The sequence below is a fragment of the Haliotis rufescens genome, unplaced genomic scaffold (assembly GCF_023055435.1).
Source record: "Haliotis rufescens isolate VD_foot unplaced genomic scaffold, xgHalRufe1.0.p SCAF_16, whole genome shotgun sequence".
In the NCBI taxonomy this organism is placed as follows: domain Eukaryota; kingdom Metazoa; phylum Mollusca; class Gastropoda; order Lepetellida; family Haliotidae; genus Haliotis; species Haliotis rufescens.
The window spans coordinates 690,448-717,484 of NW_025963846.1; the positions used below are offsets into that span (position 1 = coordinate 690,448).

Below are 27,037 nucleotides of genomic sequence, written 5' to 3' on the forward strand. Positions count from 1 at the left end.
CAAGAGAGGTAACTTATAGAGGACTTTGGATGGTTTTGTAGCAGAATATTTATCTTTTCTTCCTTCTCAATATCTGATCTAATGAATTGTTATATTCAAAACATCCCTAATTGTGTTGACTTTACACAACTCTGATAGATGATTGTGAGTTGTGCATTTTATGATGTTGAGGGCAAAATGTCTTGTAAAAGTCTCCCAAAACAAAACTGAGCAGTTTGTACAGAAAAAGGTTTCAATTTTTCACAAGAGCATACATGACAAAATGACACCTATTTGGCAAGGTGCTATGCATAAAATCATATATCAATTTTTTTTACATCTAATTGACCTTATGCAAAACAACCATACCACTAACATATTTCAGAGACAACGAAAAACCGAAACGTCCACTTTCTGCTATTCAGTCATTGTGAATGGCATGTCGAGGAAAAACAAAATTCACCATGTTGTTATCGAGATTCGATCTACTGGCAAAGGGGAGACAATATAAGCAAGGGTTACGTCCCTTAGATCACTATTCAATGAATTACTTCCCTTGAATAGGTCCAGGTAGGTGTCAATTCATTAAATCTCTCTTTGAAAACAACCACAAACATACAATAATATTTGTACAACAATAACTTAGCGTGTGAAATGAATAACTTAATGGATTTGACCTGTTATAATGGTGAAAACCATGAATTCTGGATGAGTTATTGATGATTGAAGCTTTGTTTATAATAGGCTGATTCAAGGAAATATATAATTACATATGCATATGTGTTCACAGGCATAACATTAGTTCATTGTTTCCATACAAAAATTAATTGTGAAATTATTTCTATGGGTGAAAGATGACTCTGGATAATCATCTATTTCATCTGTTTCATAATGATGTGGATTCATGAAGCTAGTATTCCGTCAAACAACAGTGTCTGCTTAATGTCAGAGGAAATGCCACACTGACATGGTCAAAATGTAAACCACTTTGGTGAAAGCCACAAGCAAGCATATGGTGCTGACACCAAGGATTGGGATGGAGATGAATTTTAGAGTCAAATCCATCATCAGCATTTCCAGACAGCAAAGGGACACAACTCTGCATAGTGTATTCCTAAACCCACTAGAGCTCACTTGCACAACTGATCTTAGAGCAATGATTATTGTAAGTCGAAGTATTGGAGTTACGATCAGCGTAGCTGTAAGATCACGTTGTGCAAGATGATCCTGGGCGATGGAGATGAATTTTAGAGTCAAATCCATCATCATCACATCCAGACAGCAAAGGGACACAACTCTGCATAGTGTATCCCTAAACCCACCAGGGCCCAGTAGCACAAAGTGTTCTCAGCGCAATGATTATTGTAAGTCAAAGTATTGGAGTTACGATCAGCGTAGCTCTAAGATCACTTTGTGCAAGTGCATCCTGGGCTTCCCAAATGCTTGTCTGTCTACATCGTAAGGTTGACAAATAGTGAACAAAAACAACAGAAGCGTTTGGACGGATCTATTCGACGAAGATCATGTGATAGTGTTGAAACAATGTGTGACCCAGACACAGGTACGAGACATTATTCATCAAGGGCATGTTCGGGGAAATCAAGATACGACACAGCGGGATAAAACTGGCATGTACAAAGCCACCACCATAGATTCAGTATTGACCATGGCACTTGTGTTTCAAGTCACAGGAAACACTGTATCAACAAACCTCTGTTTGGTAGCACTTTTCTCAATGATGCACTTCACAAAAATAATGCCAAATCTACAAGAAACGTGGGCAAAATATCTGTAATATCATCCTGTCCCTTCTAAAACGTGTGAACATGTACAAAATAACCACTGTATGAGTTTGTCCTTACAATGTGATGATGGACACTGCAATCTTGATCATGAGGTCTCGGGGCTCAGGGTCTCCACCTTGACTGGGGTCACCGGGGTCACGGGGGGCGTGACCTCTGAGGGCGGTAGAACCTTCTCTGGCTCGGGCACATGGCTGACTATTCCTGATTTCAACTCGGACTCACTAAAGGATCTTTCTTCAGTGACACTGCTCTCTGACAACACATTTTCCTCAGAGTCTGTTGCAGAGTTTTGTGAATCAGGATGGTACTGTTTTAGTCGGACATGCCAAGCGATGCTGGTGACTGAAGACACTGTCTTGAACTGGTGGATGACATTGCGCGGGATGAAGTAGATGTCGTCGTCACAAAGCTGAATGCGAGCGTAGCGAATACCTTCCCTGTGGAGCTGATTCAACTTGGCGTCTTCAACCCAGGTGACACACTGGTGATTAGAAACAAGATTGCGACAATTACTCATTGGATGATATTTTCCGTTGCATTCTTGGTAAGTCAGCTTTTTATAGCCATGTTACCTTCAACACCAGCATGAGTAGTCCATTCCTTCACCTTGGGTGCTAACTACCTATCAGCGCTAACTTCCTATCATTGCTATTACCCCAAGCCTCCCGTTTGCCCAGCGCCCTTTACTTATCCATATTACTTATCTATTGACTTAAGCACTGGCTTCCATACCATCAGCGCTAACTGAGTGAGTTGGGTTTAACGCCGCTTTTAACAGTATTCCAGTTATATCGCTGCGTGTCAGCTTAATGTGGGAGGAAAGCCCCAAGTGATGCAGGTCTCAGACTTTACCACTTCGGTGAAACCCACAAGCATGGGTATGGTGTTGACAAACCTAGAAACATAATTGTGGCGTCAGCGCTAATTACTGTGAAGTGTTGGCTTCCATTGCTAATCACCAGTCAGCACCAATCATCTGTTGGCTCCCCTTGTTAGTTTCTACCCTTTGTTATTTTCCACCTATTGTTATCTTATTAATTGTGTTGTTCTTACATGTACATATATTATGCTCTCTGCCTCATGGCATTCATGCACCTGATGAAGGTGAGGTGAAATTGGGTTTTACTTATATAGCGATGTGCATGCAAGTGTGTGTGTTTTTGGCTGCTTGTACTAGTCCGGACTGATGCCGATTTATAGTACTAGCTCACTGAGATACCATGCCGCAGTTTAACATGAATACCCCACTCAGACATCATAGTATACATTCTCTGAGCCGACCAGTCCTTGTTTTAGCCCCTTTGTGCCGAGCACCAGATAGGGTAACAACAAGTACCATCTTTTATCGTCTTTTGGTATGACGTGGCCGGGGATCGAACCTGGACCTCCGCTCTCCGGGCGGACTCTCTACCACAATATATTAAACTGCATAAAATAAGAGAGAAGTACCCCTCTTGATCCAAGAAATATAACCCATGAAATTGATTGTTCTGGATTCTGTGCAATGTTTACACATTTTCTCATGACATATGGACTGCCAATGCACTGTGTGTGAACTCACCTGCGACACAGGGGGCTCGTGCAAATCTAGGTGCAACTTGGTCGTCAAATCAAAGAAGTCTTTTGCATCAAAACAGATTACATCTTTGACAACCCTTGACTGATCTCTAAAATAAAAGGCATCATATTTAGCAGGTTTAGTATTTAGATTCAACCAACCAGAGCATAAATAAGAAAATGAAAACACATAATAAAAGTTTTGGCCTTAACAAATTAATTGCTAGATTTGACCTCGGGCCACATTTCATCACATTATTATTGAGTTCCCATAGACGTTGCGTTTTTAATTTTGACAATTTCAGAGATTTATCTTTGAATATTTCTAAAACACCTAGTATAAGATAAATGCAAACTACTTATATTATATAAAAGATTGAAGTTTTGGCTCCAGTCAGTCAATCCATAAACAGAAAGACCAAGCTCACTGGACTAGTATGATTACTAATATTTAAAATTGCTAATACATGATTACACTACCAGCATCATGAAAAGAAACAATGTTGACACCAATTACATGTCTACAATAAGTGAGTGAGTGAGTGAGGTTTTATGCCGCTTTTAGCAATATTCCGGCAATATAACAGCAGGGAACACCAGAAATGGGCTTCACACATTGTACCCATGTCGGAAATCAAACCCGGGTCTTTGGCGTAACAATCAAACGCTTTAACCACTAGGCTACCCGAATGCCCCCGTCTACAAAAAGGATAATGTTTGTAATGTGCAAAAATTCATAGAAGCATAACACTCTTTTCACCTGTCGTCAAATAAAATGAGCATACACATTCAGGTTATCATGATGAGCCAATGTATTGTAGAGCATACATTCAGCAGTAGTGTCATGACACCTCTACCTTATCTCCAAGTGTCTCTTGGACTTTGATTGGATGGCTATTTTTAACATCACACCACAGGGAGTATGCTCAAAAGAAAACATTGGTGACAAAAGGGCCATTATCACAACAAAATTGACATATACACAATACACTGATTAAAAGAGGATAGATTTGTGTATGGATTGGTTGGTTTGTTGTTTAATGCCACACTCAGCAATATTCCAGCTACCGTATTCGACGTAATAAGCGACCCGCTCTTATAAGCACCCACGGCAATAATTGCTTATATATTGGCTGGTGAACTATCCCAATTAGCACCCCTTCCGATTGATCAATGTACAAAAGACTTATTTATTCGTGTATAATACGCACTCCTGTGTTATATACACCCTTAATTATGGGCAATTAAATTCTGGAAAAATATATCTGTTGCATATAAACATTTCAGGCTGTCAGCATAAACCACGTAATTTATCCTTCAACTCTCTTTTTTCCCCCAAAATTATATTCTAATCAGAGCCCCCTATTTCTAACTTTGAGGGCCCCTGGGCGCTTATTACGTCGAATACAGTATATGACGGCGGTCTGTTAAATAATCGAGTCTGGACCAGACAATCCAGTGATTGATATCATGAGCATCGATCCACACAATTGGGATCAATGACATGTTTCAACCAAGTCAGCGAGCCTGACCACCCGATCCCATTAGTCGCCTCTTACGACAAGCCCAGTTGCCTTTTTGTATGGGGATATTTATACGACTAATCCACAGTTTCCATCTTTCTTTTCTGACAGAAATATGCGACTCCTAGCTTACTTTACTCCACCGTTGACAGCCTTGAGGACACCAACTGCTGCTGTGGTCAGGCGGTCAAACCCCTGCCCGATATGGTCAGCGTGACAACGGGTACGGTCTTCCACCAGGACTTCTCTTGGCTCCGTGGCTCGGGGAAGGTAATGTAGATTCTTCAGCTCATTCAAACCTCTGTGTAAACAAACAAACAAAAATCAGCTTCCATGTCTTCAATGTTTCATCAGAAAAGAAAAATCAACTCATCCTGCAAAACATTTGATGCGCCAACCTTCTGAACAATTTTCATATTGACAATTAACCCTCCTTCACCTTCGTAATTGTAATGACTTGTGCCGAAAGTATTTCTTTTGGACGATACTAACATCGTATAGGCTAGACAGAACCCACTCAAATCTCCCCCCATCTGAGTTTGTTCATTCGTTTGTTGTTTAACATGTTTAACGCCGCACACAGCAATATTATGATGGCGGTTTGTAAATAATCAAGTCTTGACCAGATAATCCAGTGATTGACATCATGAGCATCAACCTACGCAATTGGGATACAATGACATGCATCAACCAAGTCAGAGAGCCTGACAACCCGATCCTGTTAGTCGCCTCTTACGACAAGCATAGTCGTGAAACCTAATGTTTGCAAACAAGGCCTGGCTAATACTCAAATAATGAACGTGTCCAGCAGGGATCGCATGTTTTTTTAGGTGTGCTCAAAAAAGTGTTTTGGCATGCTCTTTGGAAATGTAGTGTGCCAACAGACAGAATACTATTGATCCATCGACGATCTCTGTGAATGTCATGTCACAGTAAGCATTAGTGGCAAGATCATAAGCAGTTGTACATTAGGTTTGCCCAGAGCTCCAGATAAGCTTTTGGTGTTGTGGGTATTTTACCCATGCATTTTAAAATCATTGGGTATCAGTAATTCTATCTGGGTATTCAAATTTCTGTTACCCACTAGTTTTTACACATGTGGGTATTTAAGTTAAATATTTAAAAACACTATTCATCTAGTCCTTGCAAACTTGTGTCGTGTGGGTTCGAGAGCTTTATAGGACTAAAAAATACCATGATACTTCCACAAGAAAGTGTGATGGCAAATGATCATGATGTAACTGTCATCGTGGAGTTTGGCAAGGTTGACGGAATGCCTGTTTATAATTTTAAATACGCGAATACGCAGGGTTACTTCACAATATTTTGATGATACGCACAAGTTTTATTTTTGTAGCGTATCTGTAATGTTCGTTGCGTATTTGATACTCTTGGATTTTATCTTATTGCGTATTTCTGCATTTCTGATGCGTATTTTACGCAGATACGCAGCTTATCTGGAGCTCTGTTTGCCCCTTCATTTTCTTGAGATGGGTAATCCTAAGGTTTATTTTCGGGAAATGATCCTGTTCCTATGGTCATCAATGTGTTTGTCTAGTAACTTGCGCAAAATTACGCCGAGCACTGGCTTCATGTAATAAGCAATGTTACTTGGTATTTATGTAAGAAATAAGATTTCTTAGTGTTGGCAACTCATGTACAGGGAATATGAATCCTGAAAAGTGAAAACACTGTCATTTAAACAAAATATTGAAATGCTGGTTTGCACTTGCCACTGTCTTGTTTATGGATAATAATTTGTTTATCCTGTCAAAATAAGGATTGTCTTGTCAGGGTAAGAAAGTGCCGATGGCATGGTTAGAATTGTAACACACTGTTAAAATAATTTTTTGGTGCCTGAAACCCTTTTTTACCAAAAAAAAATGAGGTGATGAAGTCGAAAATCACAGTGTTAGAAATTATATTTTTTAAACAAAAATATTTATTATATGAAGCCAGGGACACGTGAATTTCAGCACAATTAACCTGGAGAAACACATGCATATTTATATATGTACATGCTTAATGAACAGAATTATTCACAGAATCATTCACAAAATTAATAAAACTTTTAAAATTACAATGGCGTATTATCAAGCTCATGGTGAAATGACATTCAAGATTGATCAAAAGTGTTCTTCATGTTTGTTGGTTGGTTGGTTGGTTGGTTTGGTTGTTTAACACCACACTCAGCAATATTCCAGCTATATGACAGCGGTCTGTAAGTAATCCAGTCTGGACCAGACAATCCAGTGATTAATTTCATAAGCATCGATCGAAGCAACTGGGATATGATGGTGTGCATCAACAAAGTCAGCGACCCTGACCACCCGATCCCGTTCATCGCCTCTAACGACAAGCAGAGTCACCTTTTACAACAAGCATGGGTTGTTCTTCATGGGGACACACTTCAATACCAAAGAGGGGCATGGGTGGCCCAGGCTATCTGGTCTATGGGAAACTGTTTACAAAAAGTCTAGAAATAAGGAAACAATGCGGTTATCCACAGTGCTAGCAGAGATATGTCAAAAAACTAATAATGAGGAAGTCTACACAGATGACAATTCACCAGGAAAACATTAGACATAAACATGATAAATCCATAGATAAAAAAAGAATTTATGTAAATTTTCAGTAGGTCATGAATTTAAATGTCATCATCAGGTCAGATCATGTCACACTGATATGAACATTTTTCTTATATTCACAACCCCCATTACTACAAGGGGTGGCTGAAAAGATCTGAGCCGAAATACGAAGGGTGTATTGTACACCCTTAACAGTTTCCATGTATCAAGTAGAATACTTCACATGCTTACAGACTGCATTTGAATCAAATACACAGCCAGGTAGAACTTTTCTGCAGGCTTGAAAGTAACTAGGTAATCTCTGTTGCAATCTCATTAAAATCAGACCTTAGTTCTGGCTACCGCTAAACAAAGATCTGAGGACATCCCATTAGGGGTCACGTTAGAACCACCTTTCATCCGACCAAACAGAGCGTCGCTTACCAGATCATGAAAGTGACAGTCGAATGTGATTTATAATCTTGCAGCCCCGGGTATTCTGAGAAAGCTGCCTTCTGATTGGCTAATGTCAACTTCTTGTCAGTCATTCCATTGGTCGGTCAAAGTTTGTGCAAGGTCGGTCTGACGTGATCCTTAATGGGATGTCCTCAGATCTTTGTTTAGCGGTAGCAAGAACTAAGATCTGATTTTAATGAGATTGTCTGTTGATAAAATTGGACACAATTGGCCACCATGGTACAGTCATCCATGCGGACATGGGGTCAACTTTATGGGATGATACTCCTTCTTTTGCCACTGTTATGAACTGGGCAGGCAGTGGATTTCACGAAGAGACGATACAGCCTTGAAGATGATTCAACATCAGGAAGACCCCCAACTGACACCACTAAGGAAAATGTTTAAAAAATATGTGATATGCTTATGGATGATTGACGACTCATAACACATCACATAGCCGATAATGTAGGCATCCATCGTGACAGAGTTTAGGCCATTATGAGCAATGAACTGGGCATGACAAAGGTTTCAGCATACTGGGCTCCAAGGCTCCAAGGCTCGTAGGCTTCTGATTCCTGATCAGGTTCATCATGTCTCGTGAGAATTTAGGCAGATTTGAAGGAGCCCCAGCTGATTTCGTTGAGAGATTTGTAACCATGGGTGAGTCTTGAGAGTTGGGTTCGCCACTATCAGCCAGAGACCAAACAACAGTCCAGGCAGTTGAAACATCTCATGTCTCCTCCAGATAAGAAGGCAAAGTCTGTTTCCTCAGCGGGCAAGGTGATGGCTTCGGTTTCAGAGATTACAAAGGAAACAGACCATTAATGGCCAATATTTTGCAAATCTTGTGGCTAAATGTGGAAAACTTACTAAAGGTGTGTGGTTCCACTAGGTCAATGCACCTGTGCAAAAAGGTCTGTTGTCGCCATGGCTGCAATGCCTGACTGACTTTGAACCCGTTGAACATCGTCATGATTGATGGATGATAACAGACACCCACAACTGCTCCTAATATGCTGAAGGTAAAGTTAATATTATTGTGCGTCCGTCGAAATGCAGTGTATTCTTTCTCTGTGTCCAATCTTAACATTTGAGCGTACTGGACGGACATTTGTCTGTCACATAAAACCATGATTTACAGATATTAGCCGTTTACCACTTTGGTGAAACCAGCAAGCACAGGTAGGGCACTGACGAACCTAGAAACACAATCAGGGCCTTACAAATTTGGGCCACATGTGCCCCCCCCCCCCCATTACACATGGGAGACAGATCACAAACAACAATAGTTTATCAACAAATGCGAACTCACCTTTTTCTTTTAAAAGGAGATTTTGGCATGTCAGCTGTTGGTACCAGTTGTTCACCAGGTCGGGCCCATAATATAGGACCATCATTGCTTTCAGTCCGGGAATTCAGTTTGATAGCTGCCAGTTTCCCCCAAGGCATCACAACATTAAGGAAAGGATTTTCTTCCAATAAATCGAGGAACTCTGGGAAATAATCTCCCACTTCTTCGTGAACTGTTCCAACGAGACTGATCTGCAAGAGTGGACCTGACCTGTACGTTCCATTTTGATACGTTTTTATAACCTGTTCCCTGTACTTAGCTATTGTCATAGTTTCAATGTCTGACTTTCCCAGAACACCTGCTTTAACGGTGAGATTGGGATACAAGTCACCAAAATAGTCAATAAAGTCGGGCAAGTTTTCAGCCGCCCGATGGACAATACCCATCACGAAATTGGCAGAACCATTCGTTTCTCCATACACAAGGTCAAAATACTCGGACACAAACTCTTTCATTTCTTCCTTGCTGAGTTCTGACAATTCATCTTGGTACGTGTGCACGACATGCGCCCCTCCGTTGGCATACTTTTCAACATGGATGTACTTGCTAAATTTTGACTGAATGAGACCAGGTACCTGAGTCTGGGTTTTGTTCATATGGACTTTAGCATCAAAGCTTGCAGTAGGAGCTACATAGTTCGATGAAGGAGGTAAAGTGGTAACTGGAGGAGGTGCAACTGCTTCATAAGTCTGAGTTCCTTGTGAGATCTTGATTCTTTGCTTTTGGTGACCGACAAGATGTTCTTTAGGAGCATGATGTCTGTCTCCATTAGTGACCCGATGAACTGAACCACTTGGATTGCCAAGTGACACCTGAACTGACTTTGTATCAGTTCGCCGTCTCAGGTTAACCTGGACACCACAATTGCTAACAATTCGTTTCTTTGTTGGCGTTCTCGGCTGATTGTTGGTAGGTTTGGATTGGCCAACAGTTCGATTCAAAGAAGCTGTGTGTTCGACCTTGGCAATTACTTCTGTTTTGACGGCGTCAACTTTAAAAGAACGTTTGTTGATGGTGTCAGAACCATAACGATCATTTGACACGGATCCATTTACATTTTTTTGTTTATCGTTGTGACGGTCCAGGGCATGGTCTTTGTAAGCTGACTTGTGTGAGTGTGAGTGGTGATGGTGGTGCCGACTATGATGGTGGGATGTGTCGGGATGCTGACTAGAATCCTTCTTATCTTGACTGTGTGAATAATGGCCCCTGTGCCTGTCCTTGTGTGGGGATCTACTTTCATGACTGTCTGTCTTTATTTTGCCATCACCTAAAAACACAAAGTTAAAGACTTTTGAAAACATTTATCACTTGATCTAAAAAAAAGAATTATAGTAAGGCATTAATCTGTCTCATTGGTATAAACAACTTTGCAGAATTGAATAGATCGTAATATCGTTAATGCAAATATAATATTCAAAACATTGAAAGCATCACGTAAACAAGGTTTACTAGCAATCTAGTCCTGTCTATTTATTTCAAAGGCTGAAAGTAAAATACAGCGGAGGAGGCTCCATATATGGCCAAGTTGGGGGTGATTTCCTCCAAAATTACATGCTTGATCGCACAACTAGCCCGCCCCTCTGTTGGCACCAAATCAAGCAAGCCTCTGTTTCCTGCAATGATTGGCAGCACACGTTCTTGGCAAAGTAAACCTTTTCTTCACACTTTGAAACCTTTGGATATTCTCCCATCCACAATTAAACAATGACCATTTGTGCACAGCACTATCCTTGTATGAGTGAGATAAAAGGATTAAAATATACTACTGTTTCTTTCAACAACGGAAATGTGACAAAGGCCATTTATGTCACAAAATGAGTACACGATTTGGTGAGAAAACCATGTGCGAAACATGCTGTTTCAATGACGTTTATTGTTCGCGTTTCGGTACTTTCATATATTTTGTTGCGAGATTTTTCTTTGTTTAAAATATTTGCTGATCTGTGCATTAAGTGATGAAGCATCGATCGTAGAACTTTACTTCATTCCTTTTTGCAGTATCGTGAGCTCAAATCTATCATAACTTGCCAACTCTGACAGTGACAATAGTTTCGAGTTATCATCATGATCATGGAACGTGATTCTTTCTCGGAAGATAAATTGGTGATTTCTAGGGAAGAAGCACAAGTGAACCCTACATGTTTTGAACCTGTGACCGACAATAGGGACGAAGATAAGCAGGATGATCATCATCTTGAAAGAATGGACCACAAAAGGTTGCTAAACACAGATTGGTTAAGTTTGTTTTGAAATAGCACTGAAAAGATGAATCGACACTTCAAAGACTCCATGTCACTTGTGTTACACTACACTATACACATAGCTGAGTGTTTTATGATACCTGGACTGGGACAAACACTCACCAGCTCACTGTTCTGGTTAATTGGCTCTAATTGGGCACAAAGATCAAATGATGTTTAACTTTAAAATCATTAATTCAAGGGTACATAAAACTAGGGCTACAACGAATACACTATGAGGTGAATATGATACGTATCATGAATATAGGGTAACAAATATGAATAATTATTTCCTAAAGTAATAACAAGTCATAAGTTGCTGTATTAGTAATTATATAAATTATTTGACACAGTTTGACCATGTTTATTTATTATCATTATGTTGGTTTGTTGGTTGTTTTGTTGTTTAACGCCGCACTCAGCAATATTCCAGCTATATGACGGCGGTCTGTAAATAATCGAGTCTGGACCAGACAATCCAGTGTTTGAGCTCTTTATGTTTTGTTCTGGTTCTATTGATATTTTATCTTATTTTGTTTGGCTTTGTAATAGTAAATGTTCACTTCCTACCTAGATTTAGTGCAGGTACAAAGACATCTAAGCACTACATTTATCTCCGTGGGTTGTATGGACCTTGGTCAGTTGTAGATTCATATACATGCACTTTCATACAGTTGTCCTCCATCACATCTGCCAGGCAACTGGCTCCATGTAGTTGAACGTGTATTGCCATGTGTCTTTCATTCACCCAGAATCAAGTGGGACATGTGGCACGCTTTGATCTGTACAAAGCGCTACAGAATATTACCTCAGTATCTTTGTATTGCACACCGTGATATCTCATATTTGCTGATTTGTGGAGCGTCATTAAAAAACAGTTTGACCCCACAGCACTGAACAGTGATTCCATACCTCCCAGCGGGGCAACACGTGTTCAGACTGTCAGATTGAAGAGACGGGGTTAGTTTGTCTCGTCGACTTTACCAAGGATTGAAGTCAAATTGTGTTATTAACAGTTGATTAAGTTCAGATTTTTTACTGGTACTTCCAGTGTTCTGTGCTCACGGTAATCAGCTTGTGATGTCTTTTCATTGGGAGAAAAAAAGTATAATAAGGTGCCTTAGCAAAGACACTTTGCATATCTCGCTTTGATAAATAACAGACAGGTTCAAATAAAAAATACTCCTTTTTTTGTTAATATTCGAACCTAGTGCCACGAAGATAAATTAATATGGTTCAATTTACCAAATTTGCGAGTGAATCGTAACAGCCCTACTTGACACTCCCCCATAAGCTATACCGGTACTCTTGACATGAAATCCATACTGGTATTAAATATTTCAACACAGGTCTCCCCACAACTAAAGAGTGAGTGAGTGAGTATGGTTTTACGCCGCTTTTAGCAATATTCCAGCAATATCACGGCGGGGGACACCAGAAATGGGCTTCACACATTGTACCCATGTCGGGAATCGAACCCGGGTCTTCAGCGTGACGAGCGAACGCTTTAACCACTAGGCTACCCGACCGCCCCCCACAACTAAAGAAATGATCGCGAATCTTTTCTACCCAATTCGTGGTATTACCCAATCAGCTTGCAGGCCTAGCAGGCCGTGCTTATCAAGCAACACCTCCTCATTAGCACTTTTAACATTCGTTGTTACCAATACAAAATCAAAACACATACTTTGAATAAACTGAGCACAACAGCGCTAAATTTACATTTTCACACTGTCTTACTCGGCCATCGCATTGTACATCATACCGGCTACATAATAATGTATTAAACCCCATGAAGATCCGGGATAGAATAGGTCTTCAGCAACCCATGATTGCTGTAGAAAGTGACTATGCTTGTCGTAAGAGGTGACTAACGGGATTGGGTGGTCAGGGTCGCTGACTTGGTTCATGCATGTCATCATATTCCAATTGCGTGGACTGTCTGGTGCAGACTCGATTTTTTACAGACCGCCGTCATATAGCTGGAATATTGCTGAGTGTGGCGTTAAACAACAAAGAAAACAAACAAAACTTTTCTTTTCAAGATACTTGCGCTAAAAAAAGAATATACGATGCTCCACACTTTCGAGCCATTTCCAGTAGGGTTGGGTCAACCAATGCATCACTTTCTTTATGATATATCAAATTAGCTCAGATAGTGGCATACTATCAAAAAAATATATGAAAATTCATCTGTTTGACACAGAAACTTTCCATAGTATTTAATATCAGGGTTAGAAATTAACACTTGCCTGTGACTAGTATCAATTTTTGTGGGCTAGTACAAATTTCTAAACTTTCCCATTGTGTTAATACTACAAGAGCATTTTATCTTTACCCAGGTTATTTAAGCTTTTGAGTTTAGTTCTAACCCTGTTTGTATACAACAAATAAAAGCTTGATTTACTATACAGTCGAACCTCACTTATCGTGCTTATCAGGACACTAGCGTTTTATCAAATATTGTAAGATATCAGAATCCCTTGTAAAGTGACTAGAGTTACCTCCCCTACCCTAATTCTCACGAGGCATAAAAGCTATTATTACTTGCCCGTGAAGAGATCACCCGTTTAATAAACATACAGCTTTATTACACATTGTGTAATACCAAAACGCGTGCTTATGTACTCTCGGAACACGTTTCTAGAACAAATATTGAAAGCTCTCAACATCCCTTGGCTTATTCAACGACTTTGCGTGTGGAGATGATAGATCACTGAGAGGAGCTTATGCACACTCGATGACCCCAGCAACCTTGTTGCTAGGCTGACGTCACATGGCATTGTTTCGGAAGGATCTTGCAACAAAATTCAACAATTTACGTCATCAGGTATTGTGACCTGATAGTAAACTTTGAGGTGCAAGGCCCCATTCCACGAGGCGATCGTACGGTAGCACAACGACAGTCGTTGGTCTAAGTTAAAGTATGTGAGTTGCGATAACCTTAACGCTACGATAATTTTGTGGAACTGACGCCTGAACTCTAAAGGTGGACCGTTGTATGGTATTAAATTCATAAGTTTCAACCTTTGACGTGTTTGAAGTATTAATCTGTTAAACTCAATTGGATTATGCCGTGGATCGTGTAGGTGTAGCCTATTCACACTCAACAGTATAATTCTAAAAATGTTATAAATGGCCAGTAATAAATAAAATACTAAGCTCACTCCCGTGTAAAACCAATTTTATGAAACTCGTGAATAGTTGTGGTATCTGACAAGCTTTCGCTCGTCAGATACCAGAACTTTTCACTCGTTTCATAAAATTGGTATTACACCGGAGCTTGTTTAGTATTCTATATTTATGTACAATACATAATTATTTTCAAAATATTATCTATCCCCAGACTGCTTCAGGATTAGAATTCTTATACTGACAGATTTCCTTTTACCTAGCTGTTTCTGTTTCCGCTTAAACATGTTAGAAGGTTGGTTCGCCCTGTTGACTGTGATACAATGTCCTGTGAAACCACACTCTGTCACCTTTCTTACAGCATGTTAATTGATGGGATTATCTCAAACCTCACCTCAGTGTCAAATGACAAGGACTGCCCATCTAACCCTCAAGACATGTCACTTATCCACACAATGACCATGTGATACCCGTCCCTTTGATGTTGGATGTCAAGTGATAAATTGTAAAACTAACATCAACAAGCTTGTGCAGTTTGTAATTGAAATTCACAGTCTGGATCTGGACCCTGATTTTGGTCAAAAAGAAACATTTTATGTAGTATGTATTTAATCCCACATACTGTTGTAAATCCAGTATATTTCAATATTATATTTAAGAAACGTGCAAGGTATAGTTTAAATATTGGACTTTAATATGAAAACTTTTCTTGCACCAAAGAAATATCTCAAGGCTATTGTTGCCTTCAAATTTTGAAAAATATTAGATAAATTCAGAGCAGGGCTACTATGTTTAAAAATAAACAAAGCTAGGTGGCAAAGAATCTATGCATCACTGAGAATATGTCTATTATGTAAAATGAATTTCACTTCATGTTAATGTCCAGCTTATGGTGAAATTAGCATGAAATATTATTACCTAAATATTATTTTTTTACCTACCTACCCTATTTTCAAATTAAATAATAAGTGCAATTGGAACCACAACATTATTATCAGTAGAAGAAACTAACATGTTTAGCATGTTTAGTCCACTAGTCCTTATAATGATAACATATAGCATACCCTTAAAAATGGCAAATTTCTACTAGTCCTTATGATACCTTAACTATTGGACAGTTTGGCTAGGACTCCAGGACCAGTGCTGATTATTGGGCGTTTGGAACTTTCACCACTGCAACTAGGCACATCTGCATGATCTGCAAAGCCCAAATCAACATCCCTAGCAATCTATGTTGGTCGTAAGAGGCAACAAAATGGATCAGGCGGTCAGGCTCGGGGACTTGGTTGACTGCAAGTCAACATATCCCAATTGCATGGATCGATGCTCATGACATCAATCACTGGATTGCCGGGACCAGATTCAGTTATTTAAAAAATGCTGTAAAATGGCTGGGACATTGTTGAGTGTGGGGTTACAGAACCAACAAACAAAAAACACACATGAACTTGAGTGGGGGTATAGCCTTTGATGGCAATTGTAATGTAATTGTAATGCATTACTACATGCAGAATCAGAAGCAGACCTATCAAACAATTTCCTCTCCCACCACAAACATGAACAAATTCAACTTGACTACATCAGGTGAAGCTAACAATAGCAGACAGTTTGAATCTTCAATACCTCATGTTGCCTCTAGCAATACAACTTAACCAACCCTATGCCACCAACTTCCTTAAGACAAGCAGAGCTACCGATAAGCATATTTGCGTAAAATACACCCCAAAAATATTCAAAACCCAATTACTTTTAATAATCTTGCGTACAGAAACGCATGCATTAAATGAAAAACTTAAATGTATAAAACCAGCACGCGTAAATACCCATTGAAGCTTTTTCAGCATGTGTACAAAGGAGCTAATATCCGACACACATTTACTTTCTGAGCCAAGCCTATATATCATGTATATTAAGACCAGTTATATACATCTAAAACATTATTTCATTTTTATTTTAAATCTTACAATGTTCACTAATTTTGGGATAAAAAACATTAGAATGACGAATAGATGATAGAAATTTTGGTTACCCACTAAAAAATGTAATAACCCAATAAAAATAGAAACCCTAGTGTAAAAACTCAATTGCACAAAAAGTTATCTGGAGCTCTTGGCAAGTCAAAAAGCACTTGACGTTTAATTACATCACTGGACAAGAAAGTCGTCTTCTAGCTACTCTAATCACAAAGTTACAACCACTTGTGGTATAATGATATCACTAACAGTTTGGAAAAACATATGCCCAGTGCAGTACAACTTTGAAACAACATGCCATATGCCTCTAGCTACCCTAATAACACAGTAATAAGCACTCCCAGTATAATCACTTCAGGTTGGTAGGGGGAAAACATATGCCCAGTGCAATACAACTTTGAAACAACATGCCATATGTTGCTACCTAAATAACACAGTAAAAAGCACTCCCAGTATAATCACTTCTGGTTTGGTAGGGGAAAACATACGCCCAGTGCAGTACAGCGTTAGAAATTGGCACTAGTCCCACAGTCCTTACCAAACTGCCCCATAGTACAGGTATCCTAAGGACCAGTAGAAATTTGCCAGTTTTAGGGGTTTTGCTATACGTTATCATTATAATGACTAGTGGACTGAAACTGTTAGTTTCTAACGCTGCAGTACAACTTTGAAACAACATGCCATATGCCTCTAGCTACCCTAATAACACAGTAATAAGCACTCCTAGTATAATCACTTCAGGTTGGTAGGGGGAAAACATACGCCCAGTGCAGTACAACTTTGAAACAACATGCCATATGCCTCTAGCTACCCTAAAAACACAGTAATAAGCACTCCCAGTATAATCACTTCAGGTTTGGTTGGGGAAAAACATACGCCCAGTGCAGTACAACATTAAATCGACATGCCATATGCCTCTAGCTACCCTAATAACACAGTAAAAAGCACTCCCAGTACAACCACCTCAGTTTCAGTTGGGGGAAAACATATGCCTAATCATGCGAATGCAAAACAGCCTTAATCCAGAAGTGCTGTGCCTACAGCTGCCTTAATATGGAAGTCCTTCATGCACTTCCAGTTGGGGAAAACACATGTCATTAGCAGTGTGGCTTTAAACATTTGTCAAAACAGAAGTTCTGCTGAGCCATTAAACATTAATAGTACAGCTATCCTCACATCCAGTGAATGATTTATCTTCTGAGAAAACACATGTTTCATGTTAGATAGCTTGCCTCAAGTTTCCTTAATAAAATGGTATATGCACGTAGTTTCAGTTTAATTACCTTGATCCTCTATTCAGCATACGTACCAAATATAATGTACCATTCAAGAAAACAGTGTTATCAATATCTCCTGCCATGGGCACATTAGAACATTTGCTCCTTTCATAAAGGGATCTTGATTTCCTGAACAGGATGCACAAAATCTAAAGCATGGAGAAAGGGAGGGCAACTACGGAACAGAAAAAAACACTACAACGTCAAGTTTTGAACTCAGTCTTGATCAGTATCTTTTAGATAAGCATGTAACTTCAGTAGTTTCTGAGAAAACTTGTCCTCCTTGCAGACACCATGCAGTGAACTAGGTAAAATAATAGGGGTAACTATTGGTCTGGAAATCACTATTGCGATAACTATTCATATTGAAAGAAACTATTGCGATAACTATTGATATTGCACGCAACTATTGCGATAAATATCGATAGTTTTCAGTGTATCATTTTAGATGGAGAGCTTTAGAGTTGAATTAAACCTTGGAACTGAAGTTTCCTTTGAATATGATATTAACAATAACAACAAATAAAAAGTAAGGTTTGAGATATGACTGATTTGTTTTTACCCTAATAATTTAAGAAAAAGAAACTTTAACATTACAATGTGTAAATTACTACCAGTCATGATCAAAAGAAAAACAAATTTGAACAGCATTGCATGTATTTTATTGAAACTGTAAAACAATCGAAACTATCGATATTCCTAATTGAAATTGATACTATTGATCGGAAACTGATTTAACTTTCGATTTATTGACTTTAAGTTCTTACCAATAGCAATATATCGATATTTCGATTTATCGTGACATCCCTATAAAATAACATGGATCAAGGGCTGTAGCTGTGTAAAAAATAATTTATGGCACTAATTTTTTAAGTCAGTCTGGAAATGTATATCTTAGATAAGCATGCAAATTTTCATTCATGTTCACGTAACTTCAGTCATTTCACACAGTATGCACTAAATAGAAATTCAAGGGCCTTAATGCTATAAAAATGCTGATAAAGAATGAATTTATGACACAAAGTTTCAAACACATTTCAGATCATGAGCAGTAACATCAGTGTGTAAAATTTCTCTGAGCAAGGATAAGATTTATGGATGAACAACTTGTTTATTACAATTAAGAGTGACGTTTCAGTGTAGGTTCTAACACCGTTATCAAGCAAGTGATATACAGAGTATGGTTGACAAGTATATATACAGGTAGGAGGCAATGTTTATGCAGTAGAGTAGATATCAGATATAGTTTTATTGGAGTGGAGAAGCCTGTTATGTACACAAACTGGTAGTAACGATAATTATCGTTGCCTCCTACCTGTATATATACTTGTCAACCATACTTTGTATGTCACTTGCTTGATAACGGTGTTAGAACCTTCACCGAAACGTTGCTCTTAATTATAATAAAGGTGTTGTTCATCCATTAATCTTATCCTTACTGAGTACTCCAACTTCTAAATGCCTATCAAAGAAGTTCTCTAACTGTGGTAGATTTTTAAAAAAATGGATATCCCCATTCCCCACTTTATGCTGATGCTAATACATGTATATCAAGATCGTCATCACTTGTGATTGAGTGAGTGATTGAGTCAGTGAGAGTTGGGGTTAGAATAGAGAGCAAAGACGATGTTGGGGGTAGAATAGGTTACTTCTGTACCAACCTCAGCAAATTATGACAGTGGTTACCCACCACACCCTGAGGGCGTTAGCTCTCTTGATGTGTCGGTCGGAAATTTGCAATAAACACATTCTTCATAGAGAGGAGGAGGATTTCTTTTGGCAGTGTAACGGTAAATTTTCACTTCCTACAGTGATTATTTAGTGTAGGTACAAAGAGTGAGTATGGATTTACGCCGCTTTTAGCAATATTCCAGTAATATCACGGCGGGGGACACCAGAAATGGGCTTCACACATTGTACCCATGTCAGGATTCGAACCCGGGTCTTCGGCGTGACGAGCGAACACTTTAACCACGAGGCTACCCGACCGCCCATTAGGTACAAAGACATCTAAGAACTACAATTATCTTAATTATCTTTGTTAATTGTTGAAGCAGATTCTATTGTAGGGACCTTGATCAACTGCAGATTCATATACTTTCATCCAGTCGTCCTCCATCACATCTGCATGCAGCGAGCTACATTTAAGAACTTGAACATGGGTTCTCTTTCTTTCATTCACCCAGAATCAAGTGGGGAGAGAGTGTAGAGAAAAGAGGTGTGAAGTTTGGCTGTGTACTGGAACTGGACCACTGAGTCTTTGGCCAAGTAAACATAACCTTCAGCACAGACACTAAGTGACTTGCTGTGGAAATTTGTTTTTTTAACAAGTAGGAAAACACCACATCAATGAGCAGAGCTTAGTATTAGCAGTTCCTGCTAGATAACCTCATTTACGTATCTACTGTATCACGATACCAAGTTTCTCGTATTGATAACACTAATCATTATATTATAGAGATCCTTTACACAAAACAGCAGGGGTTTATAGCAGCCTAGTTCTGATTATTTAAAACTTTTAGTTTCAAAGACATTTGAACTAAGTTTCTTCTCTATCGCTCAATCTCTACAGTGTCCAACCCAGGCCGCGCGACTGTGCGATTCATGCTTTAAAAAATCAAATCGCCCCTCATAAAAAAATCAAAGCGAGATCTAGTAATCTAGAGATAGTAATTTCTTGTACAGTCGCTTACTTTATCAGCTGTTTATCCCTACCTTTAGATTCAATACTCACTAAATCTTTAATCAATTAACGAAGAAAGACAGTTCACAGCAAACACTGTAAACAACTGTCGAAGACCGATCGATAACAACCGGAAGTTGGAACACGAGTGACGTCCCTTGGGTTGGCAACTTGCTGAATAAATTATCGATAGGATTGGCATAGGAAACGAAATTTGATTTACTTTAGTAGAAAATGTATCAAAACTTTGATCTAAATTATGTTGTATTTTGTTGTTTAGTAATCAAAAACCTTTCACAAGATGTTTAAAAACAATAAATATTCTATCTTGAATAGTTCTGAAAATATTTTTGAGCATTTTAGTTCGTTTTAGTTTCGTTTCTGAAATCACACAATATGAATCGCTGACTCTCATAGCAGATGATCTTTTGAATAGTGAATGACCATGTCGCGCAAAAAACAAAAGAATTACATACCTTTTTAATCAAAATAGAAAAAAGCACAAAGCATTGTTATTCATTTCAGTTCTTTATATTGATCTGTTACACTTTTATATGATGATGTTCAAGTACATAATACAAAATAAGACATTTTTGAAGAAAAATACCTCCTATTTTCTACATGATGGGGGGACAAGTCCCTCCTTGATTTTCAATTCTGGGTTGGACACTGTCTCTAACCATGCTAACAACAAAATTAACTTGTGTAGGTTTAAATAAGCGTCCCTTTGTCATTTTTCTAAGTGCCTAGGGCACTTATTGCAGCTCTTATAAACAAATATGATTTTTAAGGTGTGCTCTGTTGACACCGGAAACTCTTAGTTAAACCTTACCAGTACGATTTTGAGTATAGGAATGAATATTGAACCCTTTTGAAACATTTACTAGCCTCAAGAGTGTAAACACATAGGGACACCCCTTTAAACGTTTAAAATTGTACTTAGTCATGGTACTTTTTAATCAGAGAAACTGACAGTGTAGTGAGGTTATGACAATCTGCATCCCTGGGGCACCCCTGGATTTCAATGCCATAGTAGAAAATCTCAGGAACCCCTAAACTTAGAACACTGAATAACATCACAGTGTGATCACACCAACTTTGTGAAAGCTTACAAATGCAAATGTGTGTGTATATAATATAGATATATGCAAATAAACATAAATAGTACTGATATGAGCCTACCTGGAATGTATTGATCGATAATTAACACTGTCCATAGATTCACAAAATATCAACAGAGAACATAGAACATCTCTTGGTTAAGTTTTACCTAAGGAGCCATCTGGCTCCTGCATGAAAAAAACACAAGAGCCAAAATGGTTTTCGTAGGAGCCAAAGCAACTGTTTAAAAATAAATATTTCAGGCTAAGATTAGTTACATATTACATATTTGGAAATTTCGGTCTCTGGTCCAGTTTACTAGCTTAGCGACACTAGTGTTCATCGCACTGAGATGGGCAAGGTCCACTGACCATACATTACTGTGGTTGCCAGCTTCTCTCTTATCTTGAAATAAATTACATGTTTTAAAAGCATTTTCTAAATCTTTTGAAATGTCTTGACAAATATCTCTGAAAATAAAAAGCAAGTGTTTCATACTTATATAATGTACAGCCAGATTTTCCTCTTTCAAATTTGAACTATCAACAACGAAGTCTGTCTTGTCGGAACATGCAGGTTGTGCACAACAACATGAACAATATGTGCAAATCATAGTATCAGACTCGGAATTGTATTTTAGTATCGCATACTTTATTCATCATGTTAGCCATTCCTTTTTTCCTTTCCACAATGACAGATTTTGATTTAACTTCGATTTTTGCTGCCATTGACGATTTCTCTGAGTCTTCATTTGTGCCCATCGGCTCAGAATCGAGTCCACCATCACTTACTTGTTTCAAAGTTACTGCTACTACTGTTTTCAACCCACTTGGTAGTACGGTCATTTTTTGGCTGAGCAAAGATGGAAAAGCACTTTGGAATGATGTCGTCAAGTATGGCGGAACGATCTACGCATGTCAGAAGTTTGTAAACTTGACATGCATGATGCAATGCACACAGCATAATAATTTCACATAACTGAATCCTCGCACTGCTACAAGCAGCTATCAGATGTACATTGACACAGATGAAAAGTGCAGTTATCATGGTTATATAAGTTTCATTTTAATCGGGAAACTGCGGAGCAAATGTCAATCAGGTTTACTAATAGTGAAAAAACATTACAACTGGAAGCATTTTATAGGGTCGGTCGCATAATCAGAACCACAGATCCTTTTTCATTAGGGCCTATCATCCCTCACATTATCCCCAGATGATGATTTGATACGTTCCCTCCCGCTCTCATCATTTTCACTTCTTGGAAGTTTTTGACGAAATATAGAAAACATCGTGAGATGTCACTGTCAAACAGCAAAGTCAATACTCTTAACACCACCACTATATAAAAACAATGCAATAGCACATTCTATGCAGTATGTACCAAGCCTACTCCACCAACACTTTTCATTGGATGCAAAACTGGACGAAACTGGACTTTATTTGAAAAACTGCAAGCAATACTACGACAAATATTTGAAAAAATAATAACAACAGCATAGTTTGTCATATTGCAGACATTGTTTTCTCAAGGTCTTGAGAATAACATCCAGCTACACATCAGTTAATTCTACAGTAAAGATAACAATAATTAGGGAGCCAAATCGGCGACCAAAATAAGGGCGCCAATGTTGAAATTCAGTCGCTAATGAAAGGGCTGAATGCAGCAAATGTTCATCGTACATTGGTAAATATAAACATTAAGGCACATACTGACTATTATTATACTGTCAATTACCAATTGACCAAGCAGTGAAATAACTTTTCTTATAATCCAAAAAATAGTGACATGACACTTTACTCTGAGAACATGGAGAAGTGCGCATTTTATCTCAATGTACCAACCACACTCAAATCACTGCACATGTAATTGCAAGGTGAAGGGAGATAACTGATCATGTTGTATAAGCATAAATAAGGCAACTACAGTAAATATATCATAAATAAATAACTATAGAACATATTTTCTTTCTAATTCAATAAATTTTAAAAAGTACAAATAGGTGTTTTACAATTCACATTTACCATGTTCATACCATTCAGTGTTCCTGTTGGGTTTTGAAACTGACAGCCCTAGTGGACTGGCAACTCTAAAAATTACCAGTCCCCTCTAATTTTTGTAAGTCCCAACTTTCAACAAATAAATGCAATGAAGTCATCTCTGAAGTACCTAGTTTAACTTAGTTAGATCTACACATCATTCACACAAAGTTCAGTCACAAATTTCAGCTGTCATATTTCGAGACTAAGTCACTACAAATATATATTTAACCTCAAAGCAAAGCGAAATGTAATTTCCTTGCACAAAAAATAGACAACAGGAAATCCTGATGGTAACAGACATGCTGACTTTGTTCGAAAAATATACATATCCGAATATCACCAATGTTTTGTTCAACAACAAGGATGTATAAGGTACTTTATTTGCCGGTCCACAGGGACTGGCAGTCACATGAATTACCGGTTCAAGCCTAATTTTACCAGTAAAAAACTGGTAATTACCGGTAAATGGGAACACTGACCATTTCATGCCATTTTACCTCTCATTTAATAAATATATCTCCATCACCATGATCACTGGGTTAGTTTAACACAACCTTTAACCAGATTCACCAGTTAACATGGTTAAGGATTGATCATTAACGTCTTTTCATTTGCTTAGTGTGGTTTATAAGTATTACATATTTATGATGTTATGTGTTTGCAATATCAATATTAAAGATAGATCAGGCTTTTATTATCATGATTATGTGCTTGTCGCTCTGACTGAAACTACTTAAATTACTGGTATTATCAAAACTAGGAAAGAAGTGAACTTTCAATACATTATTCTGACAACAGACAGGAATGATAAATCTCCATATCATGTCATATTCAGGGCTTGATTTAAGGAACTTGATTTAACTTGCACCAGGTGCAATGTTCATCATGTTCATATGAAAAGCTACTTGCAGTAACCAGAGGTGAGGTGAAATGGGGTTTAACGTCGCGTCCAAGATTATTGCAGTTATATAGCGACGTGTATGTACGTGTGTGTGTTTGTGTGGCTGCTTGTACTAGTTAGGACTGATGCCGATTTATAGTGCTAGATCACTGAGATACCATGCCGCAATTTAACATGAATACCCCACTCAGACACAGTATACTGACTCCGTGTTTTAGCCCCTTAATGCCAAGCGCCAGACAGGGTAACAACAAGTACCATCATTTAACGTCTTTTGGTGTGACGCGGCCGGGGATCAAACCCTGGACCTTCTGCTCTGAGGCGGGAGCTCTACCACTAGACCACGGTGGGGTTCTGCAGTAACCAGAGATAACCAGGCTGCACCCTGTACCCATAAATTTATCAAACTTGAAACACACATGCATAAACTGGACTAAATAAGTAAAATCTCAGAGCATAAGTCATGAATTACACACAAGAAAGCAATTAGTGATATGGTAAATAAAGCCTAGTTGTATTGTGTGATTGTTGTTGTGTGAAATTGAAATTTTTCTTTACATGCTGATGATGCACTCGCTGCACGTAGACAAAAATATTTGGTTGCATTTTTTAGTAATAGGTTGCACTGGTGTATGTTTGATATTGCTAAATCAAGCTGTGACAATACTTTTAAATACTCTCTTTTAGTGTTACGGAAAGGAAATATATTCCTAAAGAGTTGTTTGCCAGAAAATGGGTCAAAATGGACAAGATTAATCTCATTTCCATATTTAAACATAACACATAGTAACATTGTAGTAGCCATGGTGGGCGAGGCAAGGAAAACTTAATGTTTTCTCCTTTATTTCTTCTACAAAACATCTTTTCATTTTGAACTATTTCAGTGTACTTAAAATAGGGTGCAGGCTAAAACGGCACCTCAGCAAAACATCACCAATTTCTTGGGCGAAAACGGCATCACATTTGGCACCTCTATTTTTAACAACGATAAGAACGATCATGTAGTAGTAATTATGGTCTATTTACATGTTATTTGATGTATTTACATGTTATTGAATGTATTTGATTTATTTACATGTTATTGGATGTATTTGATGTATTTACGTGTTATTTAATGAATTTGATGTATTCACATGGTATTTCCTGTTATTTGTGTTTGTATGAGAGCTTTTTATTTCATACTTCAAAACATGTAATGTTTTCACCATAAGTTGAGTAGTGTACAGGCGAAGTTAAATATTGTTGGGGTCGAGGCTAATTTCTAACGAAACTTGTTTCAACATTTCACAATTATTGGCGTTTGCAAATTACCATGTAAGTTAAATTTCATTTATTTTACCAAGGTAAAAAAAAATATAAGGTGCCGTTTTCGCCAGACACTAGTAGCCTTCGCTTGAGGCGAGGTGACGTTTTTGCCAATCGGTGACGTTTTGCTGAAGTGCCGTTTTAGTTATAACCCCTTAAAATATACATGGTCTGGGAATTGGAGCAAAATATATTTTCCATCTTTCAAAATGCACTTTACCAATGTCTGTGTACTTGTGAACAGTGGTATAGGCAGGTGTAAAAATCAGCATTTGTCTCAAGAATAATTGTATACAGATGTGTAGTCATGTAATAAATTCATGTTGGATACATAGCTGTGTTGGCCACCATTTCTCACTCTCTGCTACTCATTTAAACCTCTTTATTTGTCATAAACTGTCGTGAATCACAAGTGAATAATTATGCCAAATATTATAAACGTCAGCTTAGAACATTCCATTTTATACATAACATCGGATAACAATAAAATTGTCTTACCTCTACAGCCATCCACCTCAGAATTATTCTGAACATTCATTTTTACTCCAGTATCCTGTGCAGCAGAGTTAGGAAACTTTACAGTGCCAAACGATATTGGGGATCTTGTCTTCGGTGAAGATGTGTTGCTTTTAGATCTTGGGGATGTTGCAGTTGTCCCCGGGACCAACTCTGTTTCGTTCCCAACCGCGAAACGTTGATCTTTACCTGCTTCATAATCATCAACATAACCTGAGCTTGATAGGCGTCGATAATCGTGCTGAATGCGCCTTCTCTTTCCCGATTCTGGACTGACACATGAATCAGATACTCCTTGGGGTGCCGAAGGCATTGACAGTTTTAGTCTCTTTGTTTCGGGAGAGGAATTTACCTCTGAATTATCCAATTCTTCTTTTGCAGTGTTCGTCTGAACAGGTGGGCATTGCAAACCTGGCAAATTCCTAAATCCATGAATGGCATGATGATCTCTCTTTAAATCCGAGAGAGCGTGGTGCATGTCAACGCCAGCATTGTATTTGGTATCCCCTCCTACGACATTTTCTGCAGATAATTTTGCTTCCTTTTGTAATATTTCGAAAATATTGTCCTTACTGTCATCAGGCCGTGTTTCTGACGATTCTTCCTCCGCCATTTTGTTTCTTCT

The 27,037-nt window shown here is 38.4% G+C and overlaps 1 protein-coding gene across 1 annotated transcript; it reads right to left on the minus strand.

Moving 5' to 3' along the window:
• Positions 1-412: 412 nt before the first annotated feature.
• LOC124146144 (lysine-specific demethylase 9-like) lies at positions 413-27,029 on the minus strand. Its single transcript, XM_046516281.2, has 5 exons — positions 26,395-27,029; positions 9,203-10,511; positions 4,998-5,165; positions 3,346-3,451; positions 413-2,265 (listed from the first exon to the last, which is right to left on the minus strand). Exons 1-5 carry the CDS (start codon positions 27,023-27,025, stop codon positions 1,870-1,872), a joined length of 2,610 nt encoding a protein of 869 aa, XP_046372237.2. The 5' UTR covers positions 27,026-27,029; the 3' UTR covers positions 413-1,869.
• Positions 27,030-27,037: the final 8 nt, after the last annotated feature.

Bases quoted from the DNA above. Each gene is read 5' to 3' on its own strand.
- LOC124146144 (XM_046516281.2), bottom strand. From the start codon at position 27,025: ATGGCGGAGGAAGAATCGTCAGAAACACGGCCTGATGACAGTAAGGAC. The intron at 10,512-26,394 runs GTAAGACAATTT...TTGTGTTTTTAG, and splicing joins TGAGGTGGATGGCTGTAGAG to GTGATGGCAAAATAAAGACA. The intron at 3,452-4,997 runs GTAAGCTAGGAG...CTTTTATTTTAG, and splicing joins GCTGTCAACGGTGGAGTAAA to AGATCAGTCAAGGGTTGTCA.